Source organism: Tiliqua scincoides, chromosome 3, assembly GCF_035046505.1.
Source record: "Tiliqua scincoides isolate rTilSci1 chromosome 3, rTilSci1.hap2, whole genome shotgun sequence".
Taxonomy (NCBI): Eukaryota; Metazoa; Chordata; class Lepidosauria; order Squamata; family Scincidae; genus Tiliqua; species Tiliqua scincoides.
Window position 1 is genome coordinate 213,630,929 of NC_089823.1, and position 25,824 is coordinate 213,656,752.

The following is a 25,824-nucleotide window of genomic DNA, read 5'->3' on the forward strand; positions in this document are numbered from 1 at the left end:
GCCGCCGCCGCCGGAGTGGAGCAGGCCGGGCTGGGGGACGATGGTGCAGCTGTACAACCTGCACCCCTTCGGCTCTCAGCAGGTGGTGCCCTGCAGGCAGGAGCCGGCGGTCTTCTGCTGCGGCCGCGATGCGCTGCTCGTGGCGTGCGCGTCGGGCGCCTGCAAGGTGGAAGTCTTCGCCCTGGGCCGCGCGGAGCTGTGCGAGCCGCTCGGCTCCTTCAATACTCTCGGCCGGGTGCTGCGCATGACTTACAGCCAGGCGGGTGAGTAAGCGGGCGGGTGGTGTAGCCTGGTCTGTGGGGCTCTTGCACTGCAGTGCACGTCTCCTCAACAGGAGAGCCAGTTGGGAATTACTCCCAGATAAGTGTACGCAGTGATTCCCAAACTGTGGGTCGGGACCTGATTTTTGGTGGGTCGCCAAAGGCTGATGGGTTCAGTGGGAATTACTCCCAGATGACGAAGTGGTTTCTAAACTGTGGGTTGGGACCCACTGGTGGGTTTGGATCTGATTTATTTATTGTAATCTAGTTTAAGTTTATGTAAGCATAAACGTCTTGGTTCTTTTCCAGGGGACTATGTGGTCACTATTGAAGAGAAAAACAAGGCCATCTTCTTGCGAGCTTACGTGAACTGGGGATGCATGTCAGCTGAGAACTCCCGTGTGTGCGTTCGGATGGTGGGCCATGATCCACTGGCGTCCTACACTGAAGCTTCTAAAGACCAGATGTCAATTATAGAATTGCCTGTTTCAGACTCTCCTTTGTGCTTTTCTTGTTGTCCTTTAACGGGAGATCTACTTGTTGGCTGCAAGAATAAGCTGGTCTTATTCTGCTTGAAGCATCGGGTCATGAGCCCAAATCTGACTTTATTGGACTTTGAACGCTCCTTAATTTTACACATAGAAAATGTCACCCCTGCAGAAGTTGCATTTTGTGCTGGGTATGTAGCTGTAACAACAGAATTGGAAGTCTTAATCCTCAAGCTAGAATTGGGTGAGAAACTGGCTGGTAATAGAGGACAACATACCTATGGATCTGTAGCACCAGAAAAGTTCAAGAACAAAGGTAAGATTGGCAAAATATCAGACTGCATTGTCTTTCATACATGAGGGATTTTTTTGTTGTTTTGATTTGGGGAATGGGGGCAAGAGGGACAAATGGATACAGTGTCTGCTTCAATAAGTTTCTTACCCACATGATAGTTGTGGAAACAACTTTTATTTACCCGATTAGAAAACATGAGAAAATATAGACTGATAAGGTTGAAGTTGGGTCTAAAAGTGCCCTTCCAAGTGCAAGAGACAGGCAGCCCAATTCTTTGCTTCCCTAGCACCCAGGGCTACAGCAGTGCCAAAATGACCACCCCATCTAGTGGGGCCAGGGAAACAGCTGGAGGCTTCCTCAGGAAAGGGTACAAATGTTCTGTTACCCCATGTCAAACAACAGCAGTGTGTCTACTTGGGTGCTATTGAGTGGGTGCAACACTGAGATTTTTTTCAGGTTTTTCGGTCAGAGAGGGAGAACAGGATACAGCAGCAGAATCTGCCATAGTTTCTGCCCCTCTCCCAAGCCCGACCAGCCCCCTCCCCACTCCCAAGAAGCATTGCCAGCTACTGGCACTCCAGTGATGCAACATTCTGGCACTGAAGCCCAGCACCCACTCAGCATCCTCTCCGCCATTGCAAAAGTGCTTTACGGCACTTTTGCTGCAACTGGAGCCGACGAGGGCTGAATAGCACCAGTGCTGAAGACAATGGGATTGTGCTCTTATGCTACTCAAGGAAAGGTTGCTTTCCACTTTGCATTAGAACAGTGTTTCTCAAACTGTGGGTCGGAACCCACTAGGTGGGTCGTGAGTCAGTTTCAGGTGGGTCCCCATTCATTTCAATTTTTTAAATATATTAGACTTGACGCTACCATGGTATGTGACTGCATTTGGGGAAATGTTACAGACCTGTACTTTTAACAAGCTACTATGTATGTTCTTTTAACAATGATAATAAATGGGACTTACTCCTGGTTAAGTGTGGGTAGGATTACAGCCTAGGATTGTTCAAAATTTTCTTGCTTGATGATGTTACTTGTGGTCATGACATCACTTCCGGTGGGTCCTGACAGATTCTCATTCTAAAAAGTGGGTCCCGGTGCTAAATGTCTGAAAACCACTGCATTAGAATGTTTCAGTCTCATACACCAAAGTCTAAAAATGTACTATTTCTGGTTCAATCTTTTATACAAGCAGAAGCATGAGAATTGCTATAGAATTCATTCAAAATACTTTATGAACTGTTGCAGTCATGCTTTACGCTAGGGGGATGGCCTTTCCGTTAGGCAAGGTGATGTGCAGCAGTGGTAGTTTGGTAGGGGAGAAGAGGGCAGTGGATTTGGTGTGCCTTCACTTTGTATTTGTTGCTTCTGCCTCCCTCAAGTCCACTGTGAATGCAAGCCTCTGTAAAATGCTTTCTGCTTGCTAAAAGTGAACCAAAAATGGATTGTCTCCTTACCTTGCTCCTGGCATGCTTTTTTCAAACATGAAAGTAAACATCTATTTTCTTTCTGCTCAGAGTTCTTTGGATCCAGCCCGTTGAATCTTTTTATTTAAGGGATTTAACTCTGTTTTTCTGAACATTTGCATTCAGAAACATATTTTTTCCTGTTGTTCTAGATCAGGGGTGTCCAAAGTTTTTGGCTGGAGTGCCACATCATCTCTCTGACACTGTGTCGGGCCCGGGGAAATAAAAGAATTAATTTATACTTAAAATTTGAATAAATTTGCATAAGTTTACATAAATGAATATATTAAAATGAACTTATAAGAATGACTGAAGGTCTTGCAATAGCTCAAGGCATATAAAAGGCCTTGCACAAAGCAAGGCTGGCCTTTCCTTTGCTGCCTCTGCTGCATCACAGACATGAAACAGCAAGCAGTGGAGGGAGCCCTCATCCCACAGCTCACGTGAGAGGTCAAACAGTTGCCCTCACGCTGAGAGCAGTTGTGTCGGGCCAGTGTGGGCTCCAACAAATCTCCAGAGGGCCAGAGGTTCATTGGAGACTGTGGGCTCCCTGAGGGCCGCATTGAGAAGCCTCGAGGGCCACATGTGGCCCCAGGGCCGGGGTTTGGGCACCCCTTTTCTAGATAACAGGCATTGAGTAAATAGAACTTGCCCTGCTTTTTCTTTCTTTTAAAATAAATTCTTATAGTATTTTGTTGTAAGGAAGGGCTTTTCAGACTGGGCCGTCGCTACACCCAAGCTTGTGGGCACTGGCCTGTTTCCCCTTAAGGGACGGGGTCGTCCAGGAGGCAGGGAGGAGGCAGCGGGGCGATCTCCAGGACCGTGCCACTCAGGGGGGCTGCAGGGGCTTGGATACACTTACCAGAGCCTTCTGCAGCCTAGAAGGGGTGCAGGGAACCCTGCGCGGCTATCAGCAGGGCTTCCCCATGCTTCACGAGTGGGAGTGTAGCGGAAGCAGAGCGCGATGGCTCCACTTTCACTTGTGAAGCTTTGGGGAGCCCTCCGGACAGCTGTGCAGGGCTCCCTGCACCCCCAGGAGGCTCTGGTAAGTGTACCCAAGCCCCTGCAGCCCCCTGAGTGGCGTGATCCTGGGGATCTCCCCACTGCCTTTGCTCCTGCTGCCTTCCTCCTGCCCCGTAAGAACTTCGCTGCCTCTCCCCCTCAAGAACTTAGTGCAGTTTTCAAACTCCCTGAGAGTTTGAAATCTGCAGATATAAGGAATTGGTTCTCTTCTCAGTCTTGTTTAAATGAGACTGTCACCCCCTATACATCCCCACCACCACGTGCACAGCCATCCTACTGGATAGCAAGAGTGCATTAGTCTAACGTTGTCATTTTTTTCTGTTTTTTATTATTCTTTTTTTCAGTGGTGAACCTGACATTTTGTTTCATGCATTATAGGAGTAAAGGAGGAAGCTCGGTCAATTCAGTTCGAGACAGATGACTTTGTTATCTGTCAACAGCCTGTGGAGCTCCTTGGTGAAGAAAGTCAGCTATGTGGGATACCAGTTGTTTTGGAGTCAATAGCTTTAGACAGCGAAGATCAAAATTTCCACTTACAATACATTCTGTACAGGTAACAGTCACTATCTTTTCTCAGAATATTTGTTTTTTGGAATATGCATTAACTACACAGTTAATTGTCAAATTAATCATTTGTTGAAACAAGACCCTGCCTGCTTCTTGTTGGGCAGGACCAGGATGCTGACAACCACAGATTTTGGCTAGCTACCACTAACCAAAATTTATGGAACTCTCCAACAGGATTGGAGCAGGGTCTTGTCTCTGACATTGAGTTTTTGGGGTGCTTGTTGGAGTCCTCCTCCGCATCTTCAAGAATAAACTATGTCTGACCAGAGTGGAGGAGGAAATGCTTTGTCATGGCAAGCAAATGTGTAGATCTATACTTGAACTGTAATGATGAAGTTCTGAAAAGTTCTAGAGCGCAGCAGCTAAAATGTCCTCTGGTCCCAAAAAGCTGCTTGTGATGTGCACCTGGGTTCTATACTAAGCAAACTGTCAAAGAAATTGAGCCTTTTTGTCGGAAATCAGATGCCATTTTAAGTGTGGCAGTACCAAATTTTTGTTGAATATTCATATCAGCCTAATAGCAACTTCTGGCTGTGATCTACAAGTCTCTAGGAATTTATTTGCTTATGCACAGGCTGATTAATGACATATCTTTTCCTGATAACAGCAGGGCCTTTCATAATACATCAGGAGTTCCTTTCTGAGACGCCTTCCAAAGTTATTTAAGGTGCTTCCAATACAGTTTGGAGTAGCAGTTATTGAATTGGGGGGAAAAGATCTATTTCTGCAAGAACGTAGCTGCAGATTTCTCTGGATTGAAGCCAAATGTCCTCTTCTCATCCATTACATTCCCTTCTAGGCGTTTTGCTCCAGATCTGTCCTCTTTTCTCTTCTCTGTTGAAGATGCTAAACTGCACTCTCTTCAGTTGCTGCCTATGTTTGAAACAGGTATGTTGATGAATATACAACTTTGTGGTGGAGTATATAGAAGGCATCTTATTTCCCTTCTTGTATATCTGTTATTGAAAATTCTTCTTCCTTGAGGAAGTTTTCTTGTGATCCTGCAATTCCCAAAGAAGAGGAAAGGGTTGCTTTAACCCTTAGATAAAGAAGATCACGAACCGCTTCCAGCTATATGTACGACCCAATCCTATCCAACTTTCCAGCACCAATGCAGCCATGCCAACAGTCACAGTGAAGAGCAGTCACACAGGCCTCCTCCAGGCAAAGGAACATTTGTTCCCTTACCTCGGGGCTGCATTGGTGCTGGAAAGTTGGATAGAATTGGGCCCTCAGTGCTGCCCTTTAGAATACAGAAGCAGTAAGCATCTTTTGGCTCAATTTTATGTGATCTCTGCTTAGTGTTGTCACCATGCCATCTCACTGGCAACAGAAGAATCATGTGAGCCTCCTAACCTGATTTCTGACCCCTGTAGGTGGTCAAGGACGTTCAGTCTGAGCTCAGGGCCTGCCCCTTATAGGAGGGATGAGTCAGGCTGATGTCTCCTGACCAGAAGAAGTTAATCTGCCAAGTAGATTGTGTGCATGCCACCATAATGGCAGTTGCTCTGAGTGGCGGCACATCAATAACTTTTGTGGAAGAAGGGGAGGGCTTACTGCCCCTACCATCGCAGCTCTGTAATCATGACTCAGAAAAAGACTAAAACAGTTTGGCCAGTTGATGCCTTTCTAAGGTTTTCCAGGGTGGGGAAAAAAAATCTCCTTTTTCATTTAGGGACTTCTGTGACGGTTGATGGGAGAAAGTCAACTAAACGAGAACTGCTGAGTCTCTTCTGCTTCTTCTCTCTGCCCCACATTGGATACCTCTACACGGTTGGCAAATTAGTAGAGCTGATCTCCACTTACCAGTATTCAGAGAAGTCCCAGCAGGCAGTTCTCACCCCCAAATTCCTCCATGTCATCACAAGGTAACTCTATATTTTCATCTCTGCATTTTGTTCCCTCCATCTTTCCTCATTAAGGATCTAAAAGTCCCACTGCACCCTGTCCAGGGTGTTTTGAGCACAGCCTTTCTTCAGTTGCTAGGCCTCATTTTCTAAACACATTCCCTGTATACCTGCAAGAGACTCTTCAGACACTTTTGAACTTAATGCTGCTCCCAGTGCAGGAAGTGGTGTCTGTTTTTGAAGGGGAGTAGGGAAAAAACCCCACTGAGTATCAAATCACAGGTTCTCTCATCTTAAGGCTCCTCTTCTTTAGAATTAGACCATGTGTTTCATGTCTTCGTTAACAGGTTTGTACTGAATTCTAGCACCCTTCTGCATGCTGGTGGCTATGTTTTCAAGGAAAATGTTTGAATATTAATGTCCTCAAGGCCCAGTATAGTGGTAACACAGCACTGTTGGCTGCTGTGCAGCTGCCCTTTCCCCACTCAAGCTTCTTGGGGCCAAATCCTATCCAATTTTCCAGCGCAGGGGCAGCTGTGCCTACTGGGCATACGTGGCATCTTGCAGTTGGGAGGCTGTCACAGATACCTCCTCCAGGTAAGGGAATGTTTGTTCCCTTTCCTCAGGAAAGTTGCACTGGCATTGGAAAGTTGGATAGGACTGGACCCTTAGTCATCAGAGCACTTAGTCAAGAATTGGAGCATTTGGGGCATGCAGTTCTGGACTGGGGTTGCTTTAGCTGCTCCTCCTGGCCCCAGTAATGCTGCTAAAAGGTGTACAGCAGCAGGTATGATTGAGGTTTGGGGGTTTGCAGGGTTCTACATGTCACAGCATCTATACATCACAGCATTGTTTCATTGAGCCTAAATTATGCCAATCTTTTTTTAACTCCATAGCAACAATCTGCAGTGCTTTACTGTAAGATGTAGTGCAGCCGCAGCTCGTGATGAAGATCCATACATTGATACAACCCTGAAGGTACCTTAATTCAATCTTGAAATTGACTGCTAAGACTGACTTCAAATTTTGTATCTGTCAATTTCAAAGCAGTGATAAATGACTCAGAGCCCAATCCTATGGTCCGCGGCATGGCTCTGTGCCACGGACCACAGTTGCAAACATGCCGTAAGGCATGTTTGTGGGGTTCACTGCTGGGCTCCCACCGGTGCTAGCCCAGTGCCAGCTGGTGCTGGGCTAGCGCCGGGCAGTGGGCCAGGTTCCGTGACTTGGCGGTCTCCCGGACCACCGGGCTGCGGAACAGGAGACGGGGGCGTGGGGGAGACGTTCTGGGGAGGGGAGGCGTGCCAGGGGGCGAGTGGGAGGCTGCCAGGGGGCGGGCTGGAGGCGTGTCAGGGAGGGAGAGAGGCGGATCTGCGGAGCTGGGCTCCGCAGGATCCAGGGCGCTCGTGCAGGGCTGCACGCCCTACATGAGCGACTTTACTTTAGCACTAAAGAGAGTAGCCCCATTGCAGGGCTGCTTACCTTTCTCGGGGGACCAATGTCCTCTTCTCCCGAGGTGCCTCCCACAGTAGCACGGGAGGCACAGGAATCGGCGGCAGCCCTCTTCAGAGCCACCGAACCTGGGCGCTGCAGGCAGCTCAGGATTGGGCTGTCAGTGCCCAATCCTATCCAATTTTCCAGCACTGGTGCAGCTGCAGTACAGCCCCAAGATTAGGGAGCAAATGTTCCCTTACCCTTAAGGGGGCCTCTGTGACTGCTGCCCCACCACTAGATGCAGTGCATGCCCCATTGGCACAGCTGCGCTGGAAAATTGGAAAGGATTGGGTTCTAATTCTAGAGTTATCTCTCATGTAGTGCAGTGGTTGCTCAGATTTTTCCTTTCATCTGGTGGGACAGGTAAGGGAGAGAGGGTCAATACTGTGAAAATGGGGTGCAGACCCTTGCAATGAACCTGAGACTGCCCTGGAGGTGTTTCTATAACTGTACTTTTGCCTGGGATGACTGATACCATCATGGGATCAACAGAGTGTTTTTGGACATTGTAGCATATATTAGGGTCCAGGGGTTCTGGAGCTTCAGCCTGAATATTGTACTTTGCAGAAACAGTACTTGGGTGTGCCGGGGGATGGCTTTATAGAGCATTCTTTGGCACTGAAGTGAATGGAGAAATCTTAAGCCCTTGCTGAAACTAAGGTTCAGTGTGCAAAAAATATAAGCAAAGTACATTATGTAATTTGTATTTGCAAATATTTGTAACAAATACAAATTTGCAAATATTTGTGAAAAATAAGCAAATTACTTTATGTAATTTATCTCCTTCAGTCTTTAGATAAAAATGATAAAACACCACACAGACTTAACTAACTTTTTCTATTTCATTAGTGCCATTTTTTGTTTCTTTATATTTGATTATATTTACACAGTAGAGATTTTTATCACCTCTACCAAAAAGCGACAAAAATACTATGAAGATCAGTGTGAAAATTTATCTTGTGGCACAAGAGGTCTTATTTTCAAAGAAGTAGAATTGCTTCTACTTGCTCTACGTTTTTTTACTCGGTTAGTGGTAGGAGAAGTGCATACCACAAACCTTGGCCCAAGGCTGTTCACCTCTCCTGTCTTCCCATACAGAAAATCTGAGATGAACTTTTCAATTTCTCAAGTCAAATTTAATTCAAACAGTCAAGAAAGGGCTGGTTTACTAAGTAGTCCCTTCTCTAAGATCTAGTCTAAATGATGCAAACACCATTTGTTAAAAAAAGATACTCCAAAACAACCAAAGACTTGTTCTATGGAAATATCAAATCTGTCTCCAGCACGAACATGATACTCACAGCCTCCTTTCAAGGCAGAACAGGTGTTGTGTTTTGAAGTAGAATGTCATGGAAAAGACATGTAGTCATGAAACTGGTAATGAAATGTGGTAGAATGATTCAAAGTATTGAATGAATTATCAGCTCACCAAGGTGATAATATTGATAGACCATGGGTGCAATCCTGACCCACTTTCCAGCATCGACAAAAGGGCAATGCAGCTCCAAGGTAAGGGAACAAACATTCCCTTGTTTTGAGGAGGCTTCCATAAGTGCCACCCAACTGCACGATGCAGTACATGTCCCACAAGCACAGCTATGCCAGTGCTGGAAAGTTGGTTAGGATTTGGACCCATGTCTCTTACATGTGTTCCTTTGTTGCACATTATTGTGGAAAACATGATGTGCACCAGCATGGGACCAGAGAATGCTCTCAGAATCTTTGATGCTGCAGCACTGCTGAAATTAAGAAGGTGGTGAATCTTATCAGTAGTCACTCAGTCTGATTTAGAGCTCATCTTTGGCCAAGGAAAGTTCAGACTGTTCCAGTCTTCACCCAGTTCTAGGTGAATTGACCCTTAACTCCTTAAGGCTGCAGTCCTTAAGCCCAACTGAATTTAATGGGATTTCTGTGAAGACATGCATAGAATTAGGCTGTTAGAAATGGATTTTTGCCTTGCAGTGCAGTTATAAGCTTCACTAAGCACATGATAGTCTCTCTTTCCTGTGAGTCTGTTGTAGTATTTGGCAATCAAGAGTTTATTAATGATATTTCCTAAAGTCTCTTGCTGTAAACCAGTTTTTCAAAAAGTATCTTGCATTAATTTGCTAAATGTAAACTAATAATTTCTTCATAGGCTTGTCCACCTGTGTCACTTGATGTTTGTGCTTTGAGAATGCAGCTTTTTATTGGACTGAAAGCTATTTCTCATTTCAAGAACCATGTCATAGTTTTAACAAAAGCAGACACTGAAGACATTACAGAGAGGAAAAAGCCTCCTCGGAGACTCCTGTAAGTACAGTAGTTCCTGTGCTAGGGTGGAAATCAGTTTCTGGTGTGTTTGGGCCACAGGAAAACCATACTGCAACTGGGCTGTTGGGAGATCCCATCATTTAGGTTGACTTACCAGTTGGGTGATGCAAGCATGTTGGACTGTCCCACTCCAGGGTGGGAACAGATAAAAGTAGGCCTGTTGAAAACTTCATCACACTGGTCTGCTTCTGCTTAATGGGCATCACAAGATATCAGAATGCAGAGCTAGTGGTCCTGTACATACTGTAACTGGTGCTCAGCATTTTTACTTTTCAGACTTCTCTAGTCCTCCTACTCCTTTTCACAGCTAAAAATGTGGCTTAGTCCTGTCTTTTTTTGCTGTGGTCATCTACTGACTTGGAAATGAATTTTGCAGGGACCCTTGATTACGGTTAGAGCTCTTAGTTTATTGCATTCCCCATACAGCAGTGGTTCTCAAACTCTCAGGGAGTTTGAGCCCTGCTGTAAGTTCTTGCAATCGCAATCCAGTAGTGGGTCACGATCATTGTTTTGAGTCCGCATGTTGGGGAGTTCTGTGGAGGCTCACACGGGGTTCCCCACACCCTTGGGAGCCTGCTGCCGGCTCTGGTAAGTCAAAGCAATCCCCTACATCCCTCAGAAACGATGTGATTCTGGCAATCATGCCATTGCCTTCCCCCTTTCCCACCCCTTAAGGTTGCAGAGGCCGGGGGTCTCAGGCTGGGGCATCACGATGCCCCAGCTTGAGAACCAATGCTATACAGATTAAATGGTACCTAAAGTATTGAACAATGAGATTTTGGAACTCTTTACCAACCAGATAGTAAGTGAAAGGAGAGGGGAATGTGAGAGCCCCAGCAGCCTGCAGTTGCAGAATCTAAAGATGGAGCTTAAGCATTTTCTTGTAGAGTTCAGTGAGCTGCTGAAAGGTGTGAGACAGTCTAAGTGTACGCATAGAGGGTTGCTTAGTCAAAGGAAGCAAACATTGGCTGAACCCATCATTTTTTGGAAATCTGTCTCCTACCCAAACATGGCATGCATGGCTTCTTTCCAAGGCAGAGATCAGGAAAAAGCAAAGAAACAAGGTAGACTTCAAAGTAGGAGATCCATTTTAGATGTAGCACTAGGAAAGAGTCTGTTATGTATTACTTCTCTGGCATTGGAACGAATTTCACTACCCAAAAGTAGTGTCTCCTTGGTAGTAAAATACCATCCTCTTGTTCAAAAGTTCACCCGTTGTAATATGTAATTGCATACACTTTAATGCTATTTATTTTGAATTGTGCATTTTTATGGAAGTCTCTCAGTGTCTTCTTGCCTCCTCCTTCCTTTGGTCCATATGAAGTTAGGGGAAAGTTCCTTAAAATTACACCATCTTAAGGAGGGAATTGTTGAGAAAACTTTAAATAGCTTGAATACTGTAAAGATAATTATGGATTAAATATAGTTTATTTTTGCTTACCTATTCTTTTCAGCTCACGGAAAGTTGAAAGCGTGAAACCAAAGATTCCTCTGGACTCAGAACCTGGCTGGAATTTGTACATTGTGAACACAACATCCACACTACAACTTTATAGAGAAATGGTATTATATGACTCTTGCTTGTATTTTATAGATTAGTAATAAAATGAATGCAATAGCTTTTCATGGCCTTGAGCATTTATTTACTTCTGTCTGCATGGATGTTTTTTTCCTTGACTGAAGACTGTGGTATGCTCTGTTTCTCCTCCAGGTAGAATACAGCAAGACCTATGAAAACATAAGAACAGAGAGTTGTACCCACCTTCTCAGCGAGGCTCACTTATTAGTAAGAACAGCTTTAATGGACCCTGATCTGGAAGAATCTGAAGAGAAGGAAGACATTCAAGCAGCATTTCGGGAAAGTTGTGCTTTCCTAGGAGACTGTTACAGCAGGTTTGGGTTTCGCACAAAAGATGCTAATACTTTGGCCATTTCTAGTGTTAACTGCGTGTTTCCAGTGTGCATGCCTTAAATGCACAAGGAGGGAAGCCTGCAAAGACACAAGACTTTGAGAATAGACATATGTGAGCCTGATAAACGTTTAGACCCGTTTTGGGGAGCTTTGGCTGTTAACTTCCCTAAGATATGAGCATGGAAGAACAGCAGCTTCCCTTCTTCACTGAACTTTACAAGCAGGATCTAAAAGAATCGGGAGAGTAGGACTGCTTGATCTATATAGTCTGTAGGAGGCATAAATGTTTTTGAAAAATAAAGGGCTTTCCCCTTTGCTCCTGAAACCCTTATGAGAGATTTGTAGCTTTCTTTTCTAGCCGTGTCATAATTTGAATGAGATGTGGCTGTTGGGGATAATCTGACCAAGGGATAGTGCCTTGTGGTTAGCATTCAGCACTGTTCTCCCTGCTTTCTGCTTTTGCTGATCAGCAGCTAAATGGGGAGAAACTGGTAGATTGACTGTCACCATCCCAGGCTAAGGAAATCAGGCAGAGGGTAGATGTCTGGAAAATACCTTCTCTTTCAGAAGAGCATTGAACCCAGTAGTTCTTAGTTAAAACCAAATTGTCGTAGTGCCCACAAACAATCAGACATGAGTATCCACAGAGTTAACCGTGAACATGGATTACACCAGCAAGGAGTCAAAATATAGTGTGAGTGTGAGAGATCCCAAAGGAAAAGGAATTAAAGTGAGAAAAGTATAAAAAGAGGCTGGTGAAAAATGCCTGAACTGGATCCACCACAAAAAAGATGACAAAATTGTATGTAATTATTAATGCCCAGCAGGGGGAGCTGGGTAGTTACTCAAAAGAAAACAACCATTCAGGGTTTTTCAATTACAAAGTGAGAGCAGGACAGTCCACTGGCAAGTAGCAAGGAAGCGAAGAGAGCCTTGGGGGGCATACGGCTTCAGGAGAAATAGAAAGATGGAAAAGAATACCTGCAAGATACAAGTGTTGATTCTTTATGTTTACGTGCTTTGTAAAACACACACAAAATCAGCAATGTGTACCTCAGCCAAATTGCTGCGATGTTGTGTGGTATGAGAAGAACATCCTTCTATCCACTCTATCCATCCCTTGCATAATTTTATACATCTCAGTCATGTCCGTCCCCTGTCCCCCTGGCACCTTTTTTCTATACTGAGGAGCACCACTTAGTAAGCGAGAGTAGAAGTGTTCTTGACTTAATAGCTAGAAATAAGAAACGTTGAGAACAAGCCTAGTTCTACATATGGTGTGTGTTTATTTGCTGGCTTCTGTGCTTCTAGGTTTGACACTAAAGATTCCCACCTTGCATTGCCTTACTATAAGATGTCCGGTCTATCCATGACTGATGTTCTGAAACGACTAGATTCAACCCTGGAGGATAAATCTCAGAAGCACGAAAAGGGATTTATATTTTACTTAAATCATTCTCTTCATGAAGAAATAGATGAGGAGCTGAGTGAAGTAAGAAAAAACTTTTACTCTCCTAAAGAGAAAAACATGTTGTACTTGGCTATTTTCTTCATTCATTCACAGCAATTATTTCTTTGTGTGAGTAATCTGGAGTGTGAATTGGAGGCTTGGGTGTCTTTCCTGAACCAACTTCTGCCATTATCTCTAGAATGTACCTTTAAAAATATGGCATACATTACCTTTTGACTTGGTTAAGTTTCATGACTCTCATGTGAACAAATTACTTGTAAGTGTGAAAAGTATCCAACCATAGCGTCTGAACTGGGCCTTAAAGAAATCTACTATTAATCTTGAAGCTACATTTATATTTCACTTAACTGTTGCTTCCTTTTCTTTTACATGATGGCAAAAGCAGTAAAACATTAACAATGGGGCATGTTCTAAATCAAAAGGTCCTTTAATACAGTAGGGGTTATTGATTGCTTTTATCTAGACTTTAGGCTGGGTATTGTATAAAGCTAGTGCAGCAGGCTAAAAGTTGCATGTCCCTAGTTTGAAATTTTTTCTGAACCGTGAGCCTCTTGGGCTCCCACCGCAAGCATATGTGGTGATGGTGGTGGCAATAATACTGTCCTGCTGTAAGGATTACTGAGAGGCAGTGTATGCATGTTGCTCTGACCACATGATTTGCCTCCGTATTAAATACATGGAGGAAGCAGAATTTGAAGAGATTCTCATAAGTCATGAGCATTCAATTTCTGCTTTCAGGTTCCCCTTCCCTGACTTGTGATTTCCTTCAGTTCTTTCAGGAGCTTGTATTGTGTGTTTCGATTGGCTTTTGAAATGAATCACTTGTACCTCCATTTGACGGATTTGCGCAGATTATTCATGAGTGAGGAGTATGGCTTTAACCATGCAAATGTATATTGCGTCTATTTTTTATTTTTCCAGGAATTGGCAGCAAAAGTGCTCCATATATTTTACCTTGCTGAACCAAATCAGATACCCCACGTCCTCTGCAGTCCTTGCACCAAAAATGTGTGCCCTAAAATAGCAATGGGCTATCTAGAGAAGGTAGAAGCTGTTGTGCCATCTGTTGTGGTGACGCTAACCAAAGCATCCATGGCCCTGAAAATGGGAGATCAAGACAGATGCAGGAATGAGCTGGACTGCTATGCAGAGGTAAAAATTGCTAATTTTGTGTGTGTTGTATAAAGCATATACAGGTGGTGCCTCAGTATCCACGAGGAATCTGTTCTCAGACCCCCTTCGGATACCGAAAACCGTGGATAATGAAATCTGCTGTTTTGGCACTATTAAATCCTCCGAAGGCCACGGGAGCTGCACTCCGGTTGCCTCCAGAGGGTTTTCTGAAGCCTGTAGAGGCCACGCATGATTGCGCATGATCTCTATGGGCTTCAGAATGGCCCCAGAGTGCAAAAAAACACAACTTCTGGTTTCCCTTGGTGAAAGGCCCTGTAGGGCTTCCCCAGCCCTCAGAATGCCTTATAAGTGCACAAACCATCACTTACGGTTTCCTGAGAGAAACCAGAAGTTGTGTTTTTTTTATGCGCCGAGGCCTTTCTGAAGCCCACTGAGACCTCAGGCGGACATGCGCGGCCTCTGCTGGCTTCAGAAAACCCTCCAGAGGCAATTGTAGCACAGGTGACTTTGGTTGCTTTCAGAAGGTTGGGCCAAGTCTGGCTCAATGTGGGTCTGGGGGACCCACATTGAGCCAGATCCACAGATGGAAAATCCATGGATAAATAGGCTCAACCTGTAATGAATTAACATTTGTATCTTGCAGGTATTCTTTTTCATCTTCATACTTTTCCTGAAGCTGTATGCCCCACAGACTCTCTTCTCCTGCTTGCTGATTGTAATGCACTCAGGTGGATCGTCCTGCCCGCAGTTTGTGATTGAATAATCCTGAATTGTTAGATAGCCGTTTGGAATAATTGATTGTATAGTCCAGTGGTTCCCAAACTGGTGGGTCACAACCTAGCAGCCAGGGAAACACTCGTCTCTGGTCCCTTAAGGGTGTGGGTGGGGGGTGACAGCGGTGGAATCCCCAGGATCAAGCCATTGCCAGGGACAGAAGAGAGTTTTCTTACTACTTAAGCCAGCGCCAGCCTCTGGGGGGTGCACCCAAGGAGTCCCACAGTCACCTTCTCAAGGCTCACCAAGCCTCAGAATAAATAAAATTAGTGATCAGGACCCACTTCTGGTTTCATGATCGAAAACTAGAAGTCGGTTTCGATTACTATTTTTAATCATTCTGAAGCTTGGGGAGTCATCTGCTGGGCTCTCTGTAACCCCCCCACCGGAGGCAGGCGCTGGCTTAGGTAAGTTTAAAAAAAAAACCAAAACCTGTCCCCAGCAGCAGCAGCAGAATCCTGGGGTTTGCGTCACTGCTATACCCCTGCCCCCACAAAGACTTGTGTGGTTCCCAACTTCTGAGGAGAAATTTGGGAACCATTGGTATTGTCCCTTCCAGATGTGTGTTTCCATGATTTAGTGGGCAAAAAGAAAGAAAGGGACTGGACAGAACAGTCAAGTTGGTGTAAGACCGCCTTATCTTCAAATCACTGTGCACAGATGCCCAAGTAAAGTTGATGCCAATGTAGCAATAGCACAGGCCTACAAAATTGAGGGTCAGAAACGTTTTTCCCAAACTTCATGGTGGTTTGATGTGAATTTGGGGTGCCGATTCAAAAAATGGCATCCGTTTTGCCCTATCACGTCTAGTTTTGGAGATATAGTATAGCCTCATTAGTGAATGGTTCAAGCAGCTTCCTCATGAGGAAGCCATGGTGTAGGCTGTATCTCCAAAACTAGACGTGATAGGGCAAAACGGATGCCATTTTTGGAATCGGCACCCCAAATATACCCAGGAATTGGCATAACGTTTAAGGAAGCAAAATGTGTGTTGGCCTGTGTAGTTAGAGAGTAAGATATGACTATCAGCTGTATCCCTTATTTTGGTAGAGTACCCATTTCAAGTGCAAAATATCAGACAATTCAATTTCTGATAACTCCAGGTAAGGCAGAGAGTTGAAATCCTATAAATTTGAAATCCAGTGGGCCTGACTTGGTATAAAGTAGGCTCATACAATGTAACCGAGGGAACTGATGCTTCAAAAGGCAAATGGTAGGGTAATAAAACATTTGCTCTTGTCGCCTGGGCCTCATTGCCCATGCTTTTAAAGGAATTCCTGTGTTGAAGTCGGTGGCTAAAACCCTAAGAGTTGTGATTGTTAAAATCAATGGTACCAATAACTAGAATAGAAAAGTGCACTTGAAAAGATCACAAATTGCATATACAGTTTCAGGGTTGCTTGTAGAGATTATCTCAGGGCTGGTTCATACTAGAATATTTGCACTCATGTACAAAATGTATGAAGGTTCAAATGTTGAAGTACATGCATGGCACTGTCGATTATGAATGTTGTACATGCATTTAAATGATACAGTTTTCCTATAACAACTTTGAAAGTAGAAGCACAGTTGTTTCATGACCTCTGCTTCTGTAAACTGTAAGGAAATCTGATCATTTAAACCAAGGGTGCCCAAACCCCGGCCCTGGGGCCACTTGCAGCCCTCAAGGCCTCTCAATGCGGCCCTCAGGGAGCCCACAGTCTCCAATGAGACTCTGGCCCTCCGGAGATTTGTTGGAGCCCACACTGGCCCGACACAACTGCTCTCAGCGTGAGTGCGACTGTTTGATCTCTCACGTGAGCTGTGGGATGAGGGCTTCCTCCACTGCTTGTTGTTTCACGTCTGTGGTGCAGTAGCAGCAGCAAAGGAAAGGCCAACCTTGCTTTGTGCAAGGCCTTTTATAGGCCTTGAGCTATTGCAAGACCTTCCTTAATTAATATAAGTTCTTCTTTAATATATTCATTTATGTAAACTTATGTAAATTTATTCAAATTTTAAGTGTAAATTAATTCTTTTTTTCCCTGGCCCCCGACACAGAGTCAGAGAGATGATGTGGCCCTCCTGCCAAAAACTTTGGACACCCCTGATTTAAACTAAATATTCAATGCAATGTCAACACAAGTTTTTGAACTTTGGTGAAAAAAAACTTCCCAAGAAAAAAGTAGAGTATGAATTAGCCTTTGTTTGAAGTGCATTTGGATGGAAGCCAAAATGTAGATCTTTTCCTCTCGGTCTGCAGATGATGCTGGTGTGTGGCTTTATTGTGGAGCCAAGGCTCCTGAGACAGCAAATTAAAGGGCAAATTATCCCCACTGAACTTGCTGTTCACCTCAGGGAGACAAGACCTGGATTCCTTGTGGCTTCAGTATTGGCTTTACATGAAAACCATAAAATTGAATTGGAAGAAGCCGACTCTTACATCAAGGTTTGTTGCTTAGCATTCTTGCTAGTTTTATAGTTTATTGAGAACTTCGAAAGCAGTGCTGTTCTCATCCCAAGGCTTCATAATTAAAGGACAGACCACATCAGTGTTTGAGTCCTGCTCATACAGCTGCCTATATAGCAAGAAAAGAACCTAATAAAGCCAATAACTCCTTTCTTTGTAATCATCACAGAGTTTAATCTGGGAAGACCATTCTCTATATATAGTGTAGCTCTCAGACAATTTCATTTATAACTTTCAGTGGGGTGGGATGCAGTAGAACTAAAAATCTAGCTTCTGTGCTGCATGATGGGATTTTCATTTTTGTGGGACTACCTGATCATCCCTGGAAATGCATTCACCTAAACAAGTTTGGTGTGTGAAATGGGTGGTCATGGTTGTGGCCATCAGCAATTCCTGTGATTATACAGACTGGAAGAAGTGTTGCTATACTCATTGGAAGTGCTTTTGACCATGTCAGTGTCCATCTTGATCATGTGTCATGCAAACAGATTGAGATTTCTCACATGGAGAAACGTGCTATCCCAGCCCAGATATTGTAGCCAAAGCATAGTTTGGCCACTTAGGACCTAGTCCTATCCAACTTTCCAGCACCAGTGCAACCGCAATGCAGCCCCAGGGTAAGGTAAGAATTGTTCCCATATCTTGAGGAGACCTTTGTGACTCCACCCCCAACACAGGAAGCAGTGCATACCCCATTGGAACAGTATCGCCGGCACTGGAAAGTTGGATAGGATTGGGCCCTTAATCTACACCTCAGGTTAACATGTTTAAACTGCATTACCAGTTCTCACTGGGAGGCAATGGTTTGTTGTAGTTTGTCATTTTGAAGCAGCAATAAATTGTACCAAGTTAGTTGTACTTTGTACTTGTGCACCAAGATGTGGGTTGGAGGAAATTGAATTAGATATGGCACAGTCCTGATGGCCAAACCAACCATGACATAAGTTTAAGTACATGTAACTGAAACAGGGCGCAATCTTAACCCATTTTGTTAGCTGCAATGCAGTTCTGAGGTAAGGGAACAAATGTTCCCTTAATTGAGGAGGCCTCCGTGAGTGACACCCAACTGCAGGATGCAGCACATGTCCCATTGGCACTGGAAAGCACTGACATAAGGGGTTAGGATTGCGCCCACAATCGCATATTCTTCCCTATATTCCCACCTCTGTTTTCCCCTTCTTCTCCTTCTAACTCCCTTATGCCAGGTTTGGGTTGTAAGTCAAGTGAGGCAGGGGCCTGTTCTCTTGCTCCTTGTAAAGTGCCATGTACATGGATGGCATTATATAAATGATAATGACATCTAAAGTGAGCTGTTGTGTGAACTAGCTCCTGAGCATGCCTAGGTTTTCTTCATATTGCACACAATTAAGGTATACCAATATAATTGGAGGAAGGACTTCTAAATAACATTTGTGTTAACAGACAGATGATTTGCCTGTCATCAAGCCCACTTCCATAAATGCAGTCTACTGTGTGTCAGAGAGACCTTGAGTGGTAGTTTGTGAACAAGTTGAACAGCTAAAACTTTGTGTGCGTAGCAACTTGCCTTTCTTTAATATTTTGGAAAGCAGATGCTGAGTGCCAAGGATGGAGATGCTGTCCCTCAGCTCTTGGTGGACTTCTGGGAAACTCTCCTGGTAGCATGTTCCCAGGAAGAAGTTGTACAGGAGCTGCATTTTAAACTTGCCGTACAGTATATTTGGAGGCTGGCCAAGAAGGAGATGCCCGATACAAAACCAATAAAAACTGCTGAAGATCTGGTAAAGCATGAATAAACAATATATGCTACTGTCTAAACTGCCCAGTCCTCCAGACCAGCTATACAGCACTATAAGCTAGCCCAATGGTTTCCAACCTTTAGGAGCCCATGGACCACTGAGGCAAAAATTGGAATCATCATGGACCCCATGCAACCTCCACATAAAAAAATACAATTAAATTTGGTAGTTCATGGGGGAAGCACATGGTGAGATGCTGGAAGTACCAGCTGTGACTGGTCTATTCTCCACACTCTGGTAGTCTGTGGGGGAATGCTTGCTTGGCAATACACTTCCCCACAGACCAACAGAGAGGGTGGATAATGGACGAACTGCAATTGGCACTTCCAGCATATCATTTCTGGGCTGAAAGTGATCTAAGGCTATTTTTTTCCCCTTGTGACCTCGTGGACCACTTTTCAGTGTCCCACAGACCACCTATGGTCCAGGGACCATAGGTTGGGAATCACTGAGCTAGCCCAATATAATTGAAGAGAAGTGGAAACTGTGCCTTTGTCTTGTGGTAGTGGCTAGACTGATACAAAGGGGCTTGTTGTGCAGGAGTAGTATTGCTCACTGTAATACATTGGTTTCCTTGCCCTGATCTGGCCAAGAATTGGACTCCTGGCTTCTAGTTCACTCATTCCTTGTCCCCAACATCACTGTTAAAATTGCCCCACCTACATTTAGGATAACAAATAGAAATGAGGTGGTAGAATGGACTGTACCATTTCAGTTTGCAGATGGGTTTTTTTAATGCTCCTTGCAAATAGAAAATCAGTACAGCAGGTGGAGAACTGAGGCAGACCCGCTTTTTTCTGCTGCACGAGTTTTTCTATTTGTACGGCTTTATTTTTTTAACACAGAGAATTCACAATTGAAATGTACCCCCTGCAGCCTGAAGAAGTACAGTCTGTCTTATTACCTAATTCTTCTGCATGTGTAGATCCAGCCTAAGTTTTTGCCCTCAGAAATGTGTAGATATTTGGAATCAAACATGGTTTTTCTAAATCTTTTTTTGGGGGGACGGATCAAATAAAGGTGACTTCTATTTAATAAAAGTTGCTTTGTTTGAATAGACTTCAATAGCCCTATTTAGAACACTCATAGGGCTTTGTGTCTGTCCTTTTAAATTTCTTTTCTTTTTTTCTTGTCTAGATAAATTCCTGTAGTCATTATGGACTTATTTTTCCTTGGGTTACCTTCATGATGTCATTAGCACCTCCTTCTGATCAGAATTCTTCGGAGGACCTTACAAAATTACAGGTTTGATAAATTTGTCGTCTTTCACCTTTTGAGCACAGACCGATCTCATTTAGACCATGTGTTTGTACAAGATAAAAACAGCAGGGGATGAAGTCATGCAAATGGTTTCTCATCTGAAGGGCTTTAAATCTAATCAGTGATACTGTGCCTTACTTAATTCATAATGAAATAAGTAGACTAATTAGTGGCAGTTTTAATTGTCAGATGTTTATTGCAAAAACATTGATGATATATAAACATTGAAAAGCAGTTGGCACATGATAATAACCACCTTGCTGAAGCTAAGATCTGGGCAGTATTGAGATGGGGAACCACATGTATGCTACCTTGATAAAGATGATGTATAAATGTTGTAAGTATTTTTTAAAACCCTACAAATAGTTGCAAGTGATCTAGTAAATTTCACTAAACTTTTGTTAGTCAAGACCCATCATGAAGATACAAATATAAACTTGTATTATCAATACTTGTGACATATCTGGTCTGCCAAATGGTTCTTAAAGCTCAGGACCACTTTGGTGACAGCTATATTATGTACTTAATTATTTTAAAGGGTGATAATGTTCAGCTAAAGTCCTTATCAAGTATGGCTTGCATTTTTCCATTTTGTTTTCAGTTCCAACTGTAATGCATGCATGTGTGTGTGTCCCTTTCCTTCAGTCTCTCTTATGTGGTTCATCCATCAATATACCTTCCATTCTGCCCTACTTGGAGACCCTTCCAGAAGATACCATTCCTGGTCTGAGCATCCATGTTCTCTGCTACACACAGTTAGGCCAATATGAGAAAATCACTGAGACACTTCTAGAAAGGTGTCCTGAAGCTGTCATACCCTATGCCCAGCATGAGTTGAAGGATGAACGTCAGGTAAACTTTAATAGATTTATTTTCCTTAATCAAAGACTAAAATAGAGCAGCTTTATAGAAAATTAATTTGTCTGTGAAAAAATAGATCATATCACTGTTCATATTGATCATATAGGGTCATAGCACTGTTTTTTTTTACAGATGTTCCTCCTTAACATGCTGTGTATCATTCATTTGAGTAAAAAAGCACATCAATGTGGCAGTTAACGCAAGTCAACAAGAGTCAGCTATTTAGACCTCTGCACATTCTGACTTGTACAGACTTCCATAATGGAACCAGTACATTCATAGGCAACTGGCAGCCCAATCCTATTTAAACCACCAACTCCCACTGATACAGCTGCCCCCCAGAGGGTGCATGCATCCTGCCAGGGGGACAGTTCTGGAGGTCTCCTCCAGATAAGGGAACATTTGCTCCCTTGCCTGGGACTAAGCCTCCCTGGGGCTACATGGACTTCCACCAGCTAGTTTGCTGACACAAGTCCAAATGGACCTGGGAAGGAAGATCTCCAACCCGTTTCTTACCTCCCTGTTCCGCCCAACTCATGCACTAACCTATTGGCACTGGAGCTTTCCCTGGGGCCACTGGTGCAGAGTGGTGGCCCGGCTCCACAGAATGGTGTGTTGCCTTTTCTGAGCAGTGTAAAGCATGCTGCATTGCCAGAATGCAAGTTCTGGGACCACACTGTCCAGTGTCCATTGGGTTAGGCCCTTAGTGTAATTATGAATATTTCACACCACATTCAATATGCTCTTCGATCTCAAATACCAAAAAAACAGCGCAAAGTATCGCCTGGTTGTGATAGTGCTGCTAGTAGTAGCAGTAGTAGTTGTTGTCATGGTAGAAACACCCAGATGGTTGAATTCCCTCCCTCAGTTGGCTCCCTTGCAGCAAGCATTCATTTAATCTTATCCACTCTATTGTGCTTTAGTCAATTTTTAGGTTGGTGGTGTTGATTCTGTTTTATAATTGGATTTGCTATCTTGGTTATGTATTTTATTTTGTTACTGTGTATTAAAATTGGCCAGGTGGATCCCTTAAATGAGACTGAAAGGCAAGTTATAAATATTTTAAACGTAAGCCATTTCTACCCATCGTTGCATACACGCAACAGGGATCAAATGTATACTCCTGTGGGCTGGGTACAGGTTAAAAAAATACACACCCTTCATATTCCTTTTTGGAATGTCATACAACCGCCATATGTGTTGTATGAACACATATGTAGTCACTCTTATGACGTGCATCCATATGTAGAATCTGATATTGAGTGTTTGAGATGCTGAATTCTCCCTTAGTATTTTTGCAGGGGAAGACGGGTTTCAAACCTGCAGTGCCCAGCGAAATATTTGCAGAAACTCAAGTGAAAGCAAAACAGGATTTTTGCTGTCCTGCCTCATTTCTTACTTCACCCTATGAATAAGGGGAAGAGATGAAATTTTGCAAAGTAAAACACATATGTACATTTGCATCATTTGTGAAGATAGGATAACTTTCCTTGCTACAGTGTACATTGTCTTTAAGGGGGGGGGGGCTTCTTTCATCAGTCCAGTGGGCTTGTATTTGTTCTGAACAAGTACATCTGGTGGAGTGAAGCTTCACCAGTCCCACCTCCCTCCCTCCCGGCGCACCTCCCCCCTGCCCACAGTGGCCCACCTGCTTCCTCTAGTTGCACTAGAAAGAGTCACTACCACTCTTACATGTTATAAACCAACATGCCACTATGTACATGTTTGCCCACATACAAATATTCTTGCATATTAAAGAATATCCACTAAAGTTAAGATATCATTGGTGACTGTGTGTGGTTGCTTGTTAAAATGGTATATTAAGTGTAAAAATGTCAGATATATTTAAGTATTGCAGACTGACTTTGTCTTGGTCTTGTTTTGTGGCTGCTTTAGGCTCTGTGGTGGAACAAACTCCTTCCAGAGCTCTGTAAAAGAACTAGACATGTTGGAGAGCACTATCCTGTACTCGTGTCATCCCTAAAAGGTAAAGAATATAGTTTTTGCAGCTTTGTGGACATGTAGCGTTACAGTACATACAGCAGCTTTTATGCACAAATGGATGCTACAGAGAGCTGGCACTTTAAATAATATTTTGTGAACTACTGTATTCAGTGCAGATACCAGGGTGCATCTTATTGGAACATATGAAAAGCGCTGATACATTATGCCAATGTCCCATCTAGTGCAGCATTCTGTTCCCCACAGTGGCCCACCTGCTTCCTACGGGAAACCTGTAAGCAGGACAAAAAGGCATTACTTCCCTACAGCTGATATTGTGAGACATACTGCCACTGAACCTGGAGGTCAGCTCGGTATAGCTATCCATCCTACATCTTCTGTAGTGAAGACAAATGCAAAGAATAAGAAAATAAGAAGAGCCCTGCTGGATCAGTCCAAGGGCCCATCTGGTCCAGCTTCCTGTATGTGTCCCACCAGATGCTCTGGGAGCACAAAAGACAACAAGAGACCTGTATCTTGTTGCCACTCCCTTGCATCTGGCATTCAGAAATTGGCTACTTCTGAAACCCGGAGATGGCATACAGCCATTGTAACCTGTGACAGACTTTTCTTCTCTAAAGCTGTCCAATCCCCTTTCAAAAGCATCTAAGCCAAGTGCCATCACAACATCCAAAGGAAAGAAATTCCACAGATTATGTGCTGTTTGAAGAAATAATGCGTTTTGTCTTTTCTGACTCTCCTGCCAGTCAATTTTAGTGGATGTTCTCTGAAATTGACTGGTGGAGGAATCAGAACAGGCAACTTTTCATTATTTAAAGCAGGAATGTCCAAACTTTTCAGTATGAAGGCCATATCGTATATTTTACACACTTTCATGGGCCGGAAAAAAATTGGCTTTATGAATGAATGAAATTTTAAATGAATGAATAAGCTTTACTTGGATCTCTTTTTGTAATCAGCATGATATGATTCAGGACAAAAGACAATTACAAAGAAACAATGCCATGGTTAAGTTGAGAAGTGATGCATATTGAGTAAACTTGGATGTCAAACTTCATCCAAAAAAATTAGCAATAAAAATATTTTAAATTGCTGCAGGTTGCATAAAATCTTGTGGGGGGCCAGATGTGGTCCCCAGGCTGTAGTTTGGAGACCCCTGATCTAAAGAATGGATCCCTTGTGGAAGATCACTTCCACCTTCTTTGGAATATTATTCTTTCCCCAAGACTCATTTTCCATGACAGTAGTAAAGCTGTCAGCTGGGAATGGCATACCTCTCTGTTTTTATAGGTGAGTTTCAGGGGAACAAATTTGTTCCCTGAGAGTCAGGTGCTCATTGAGCTGGGAACACGCCTTTGACTAGGCCAAAGGTAGACACACAAATATGCACATCTACTTAAAGCCACATTTTTAAAGGCTAAATGTCTGGTTAGGTACAATAGGGATTGTTCTGGATGTCAGTGTATTAAACATGACACTTGTCTTCCTTATTCAGAAACATTATCTGTCATTGCCATGGAACTGGAATTGAGGGACTTCATTAATGTTCTACCAGAAGATGGGAGTGTATCCTTTTTCCTGCCACACCTCCTTCAATGCAGCAGGAGAAGACTAGTAACTTAACCCATTGAGCAAAGTATTCATGGAGAAATGAATACAAATCTCACAATGCAGCAGTAAGAACTGGATCTTCTAGCACTGTCCAATGTGTATAGAAAGAGTAGTGTTTCTTGTTTTTTAAGATACCTTTGCTTAATTCTTCTGTGCCTTGAAATTGTGTTTAAGGGCAATTACAATGTCAGAGAGAACATCCTTTTAACATCGACTGTGGTTCTGTATCACGTGTCAGTTGGACAAAAACTGGGTGGAGAAAGTTGGACCCAAATACTTTGCTGGGTAAACATTTGAAGGGTGTTCTCATAATATGGGTGCTGTACCTTCCCCCCTCCCCCTGACCATCACTCTTGGGTATAGGGGTATAGCATCTTGGTCATCCAGACATCCTGGATCTCTCATTAGCATCCACCAGCACTGTTTTTGTCCAGGGGTCGTTAATTAAAAAGGCAACCCTTCCTACTGCTTTAATTCATTTCAGCAAAGCCTGAGCTTTGCAGTGGATTTGGATTGCATCCAGAGTGACCTTATTCATGGTTTAAGAGATGAATTGCTTCAGATAGTGTAGCTTCACTCCTGTCCAGATAACAAGTAATCAAGTTGTAGGACTGTTCTATGAACTTTGCATCATATACTTTCTCCTCACCAGGAGGCAGACCACAACCTATTAGATTTTTTTTCCTTTTTGCATCAGTGATAAATAAAGTAAATGCTGTGACTTTATTCCACATTCAATGTCTCTTCTCTGTTTTCAGTATGTACAGAATAAGAAACTTTCAATTGTGGCTTGTTTTTAAGGAAGGTAACTTAAATGTCTCTTTAATGGAAAAGCAGTGCAGTTACTTGATTCCTTTCT

At 43.5% G+C, this 25,824-nt stretch overlaps 1 protein-coding gene across 1 annotated transcript; it reads left to right on the forward strand.

Annotated features, from left to right (window-relative positions):
* Window positions 1-25,691, forward strand: HPS3 (HPS3 biogenesis of lysosomal organelles complex 2 subunit 1). The gene is made up of 17 exons (XM_066619086.1): window positions 1-263; window positions 570-1,064; window positions 3,914-4,088; window positions 4,902-4,990; window positions 5,778-5,970; window positions 6,846-6,927; window positions 9,581-9,735; window positions 11,211-11,319; window positions 11,468-11,649; window positions 12,980-13,160; window positions 14,061-14,291; window positions 17,287-17,472; window positions 19,065-19,253; window positions 20,409-20,516; window positions 21,177-21,383; window positions 23,289-23,379; window positions 24,850-25,691. Exons 1-17 carry the CDS (start codon window positions 41-43, stop codon window positions 24,975-24,977), a joined length of 3,024 nt encoding a protein of 1,007 aa, XP_066475183.1. The 5' UTR covers window positions 1-40; the 3' UTR covers window positions 24,978-25,691.
* Window positions 25,692-25,824: the final 133 nt, after the last annotated feature.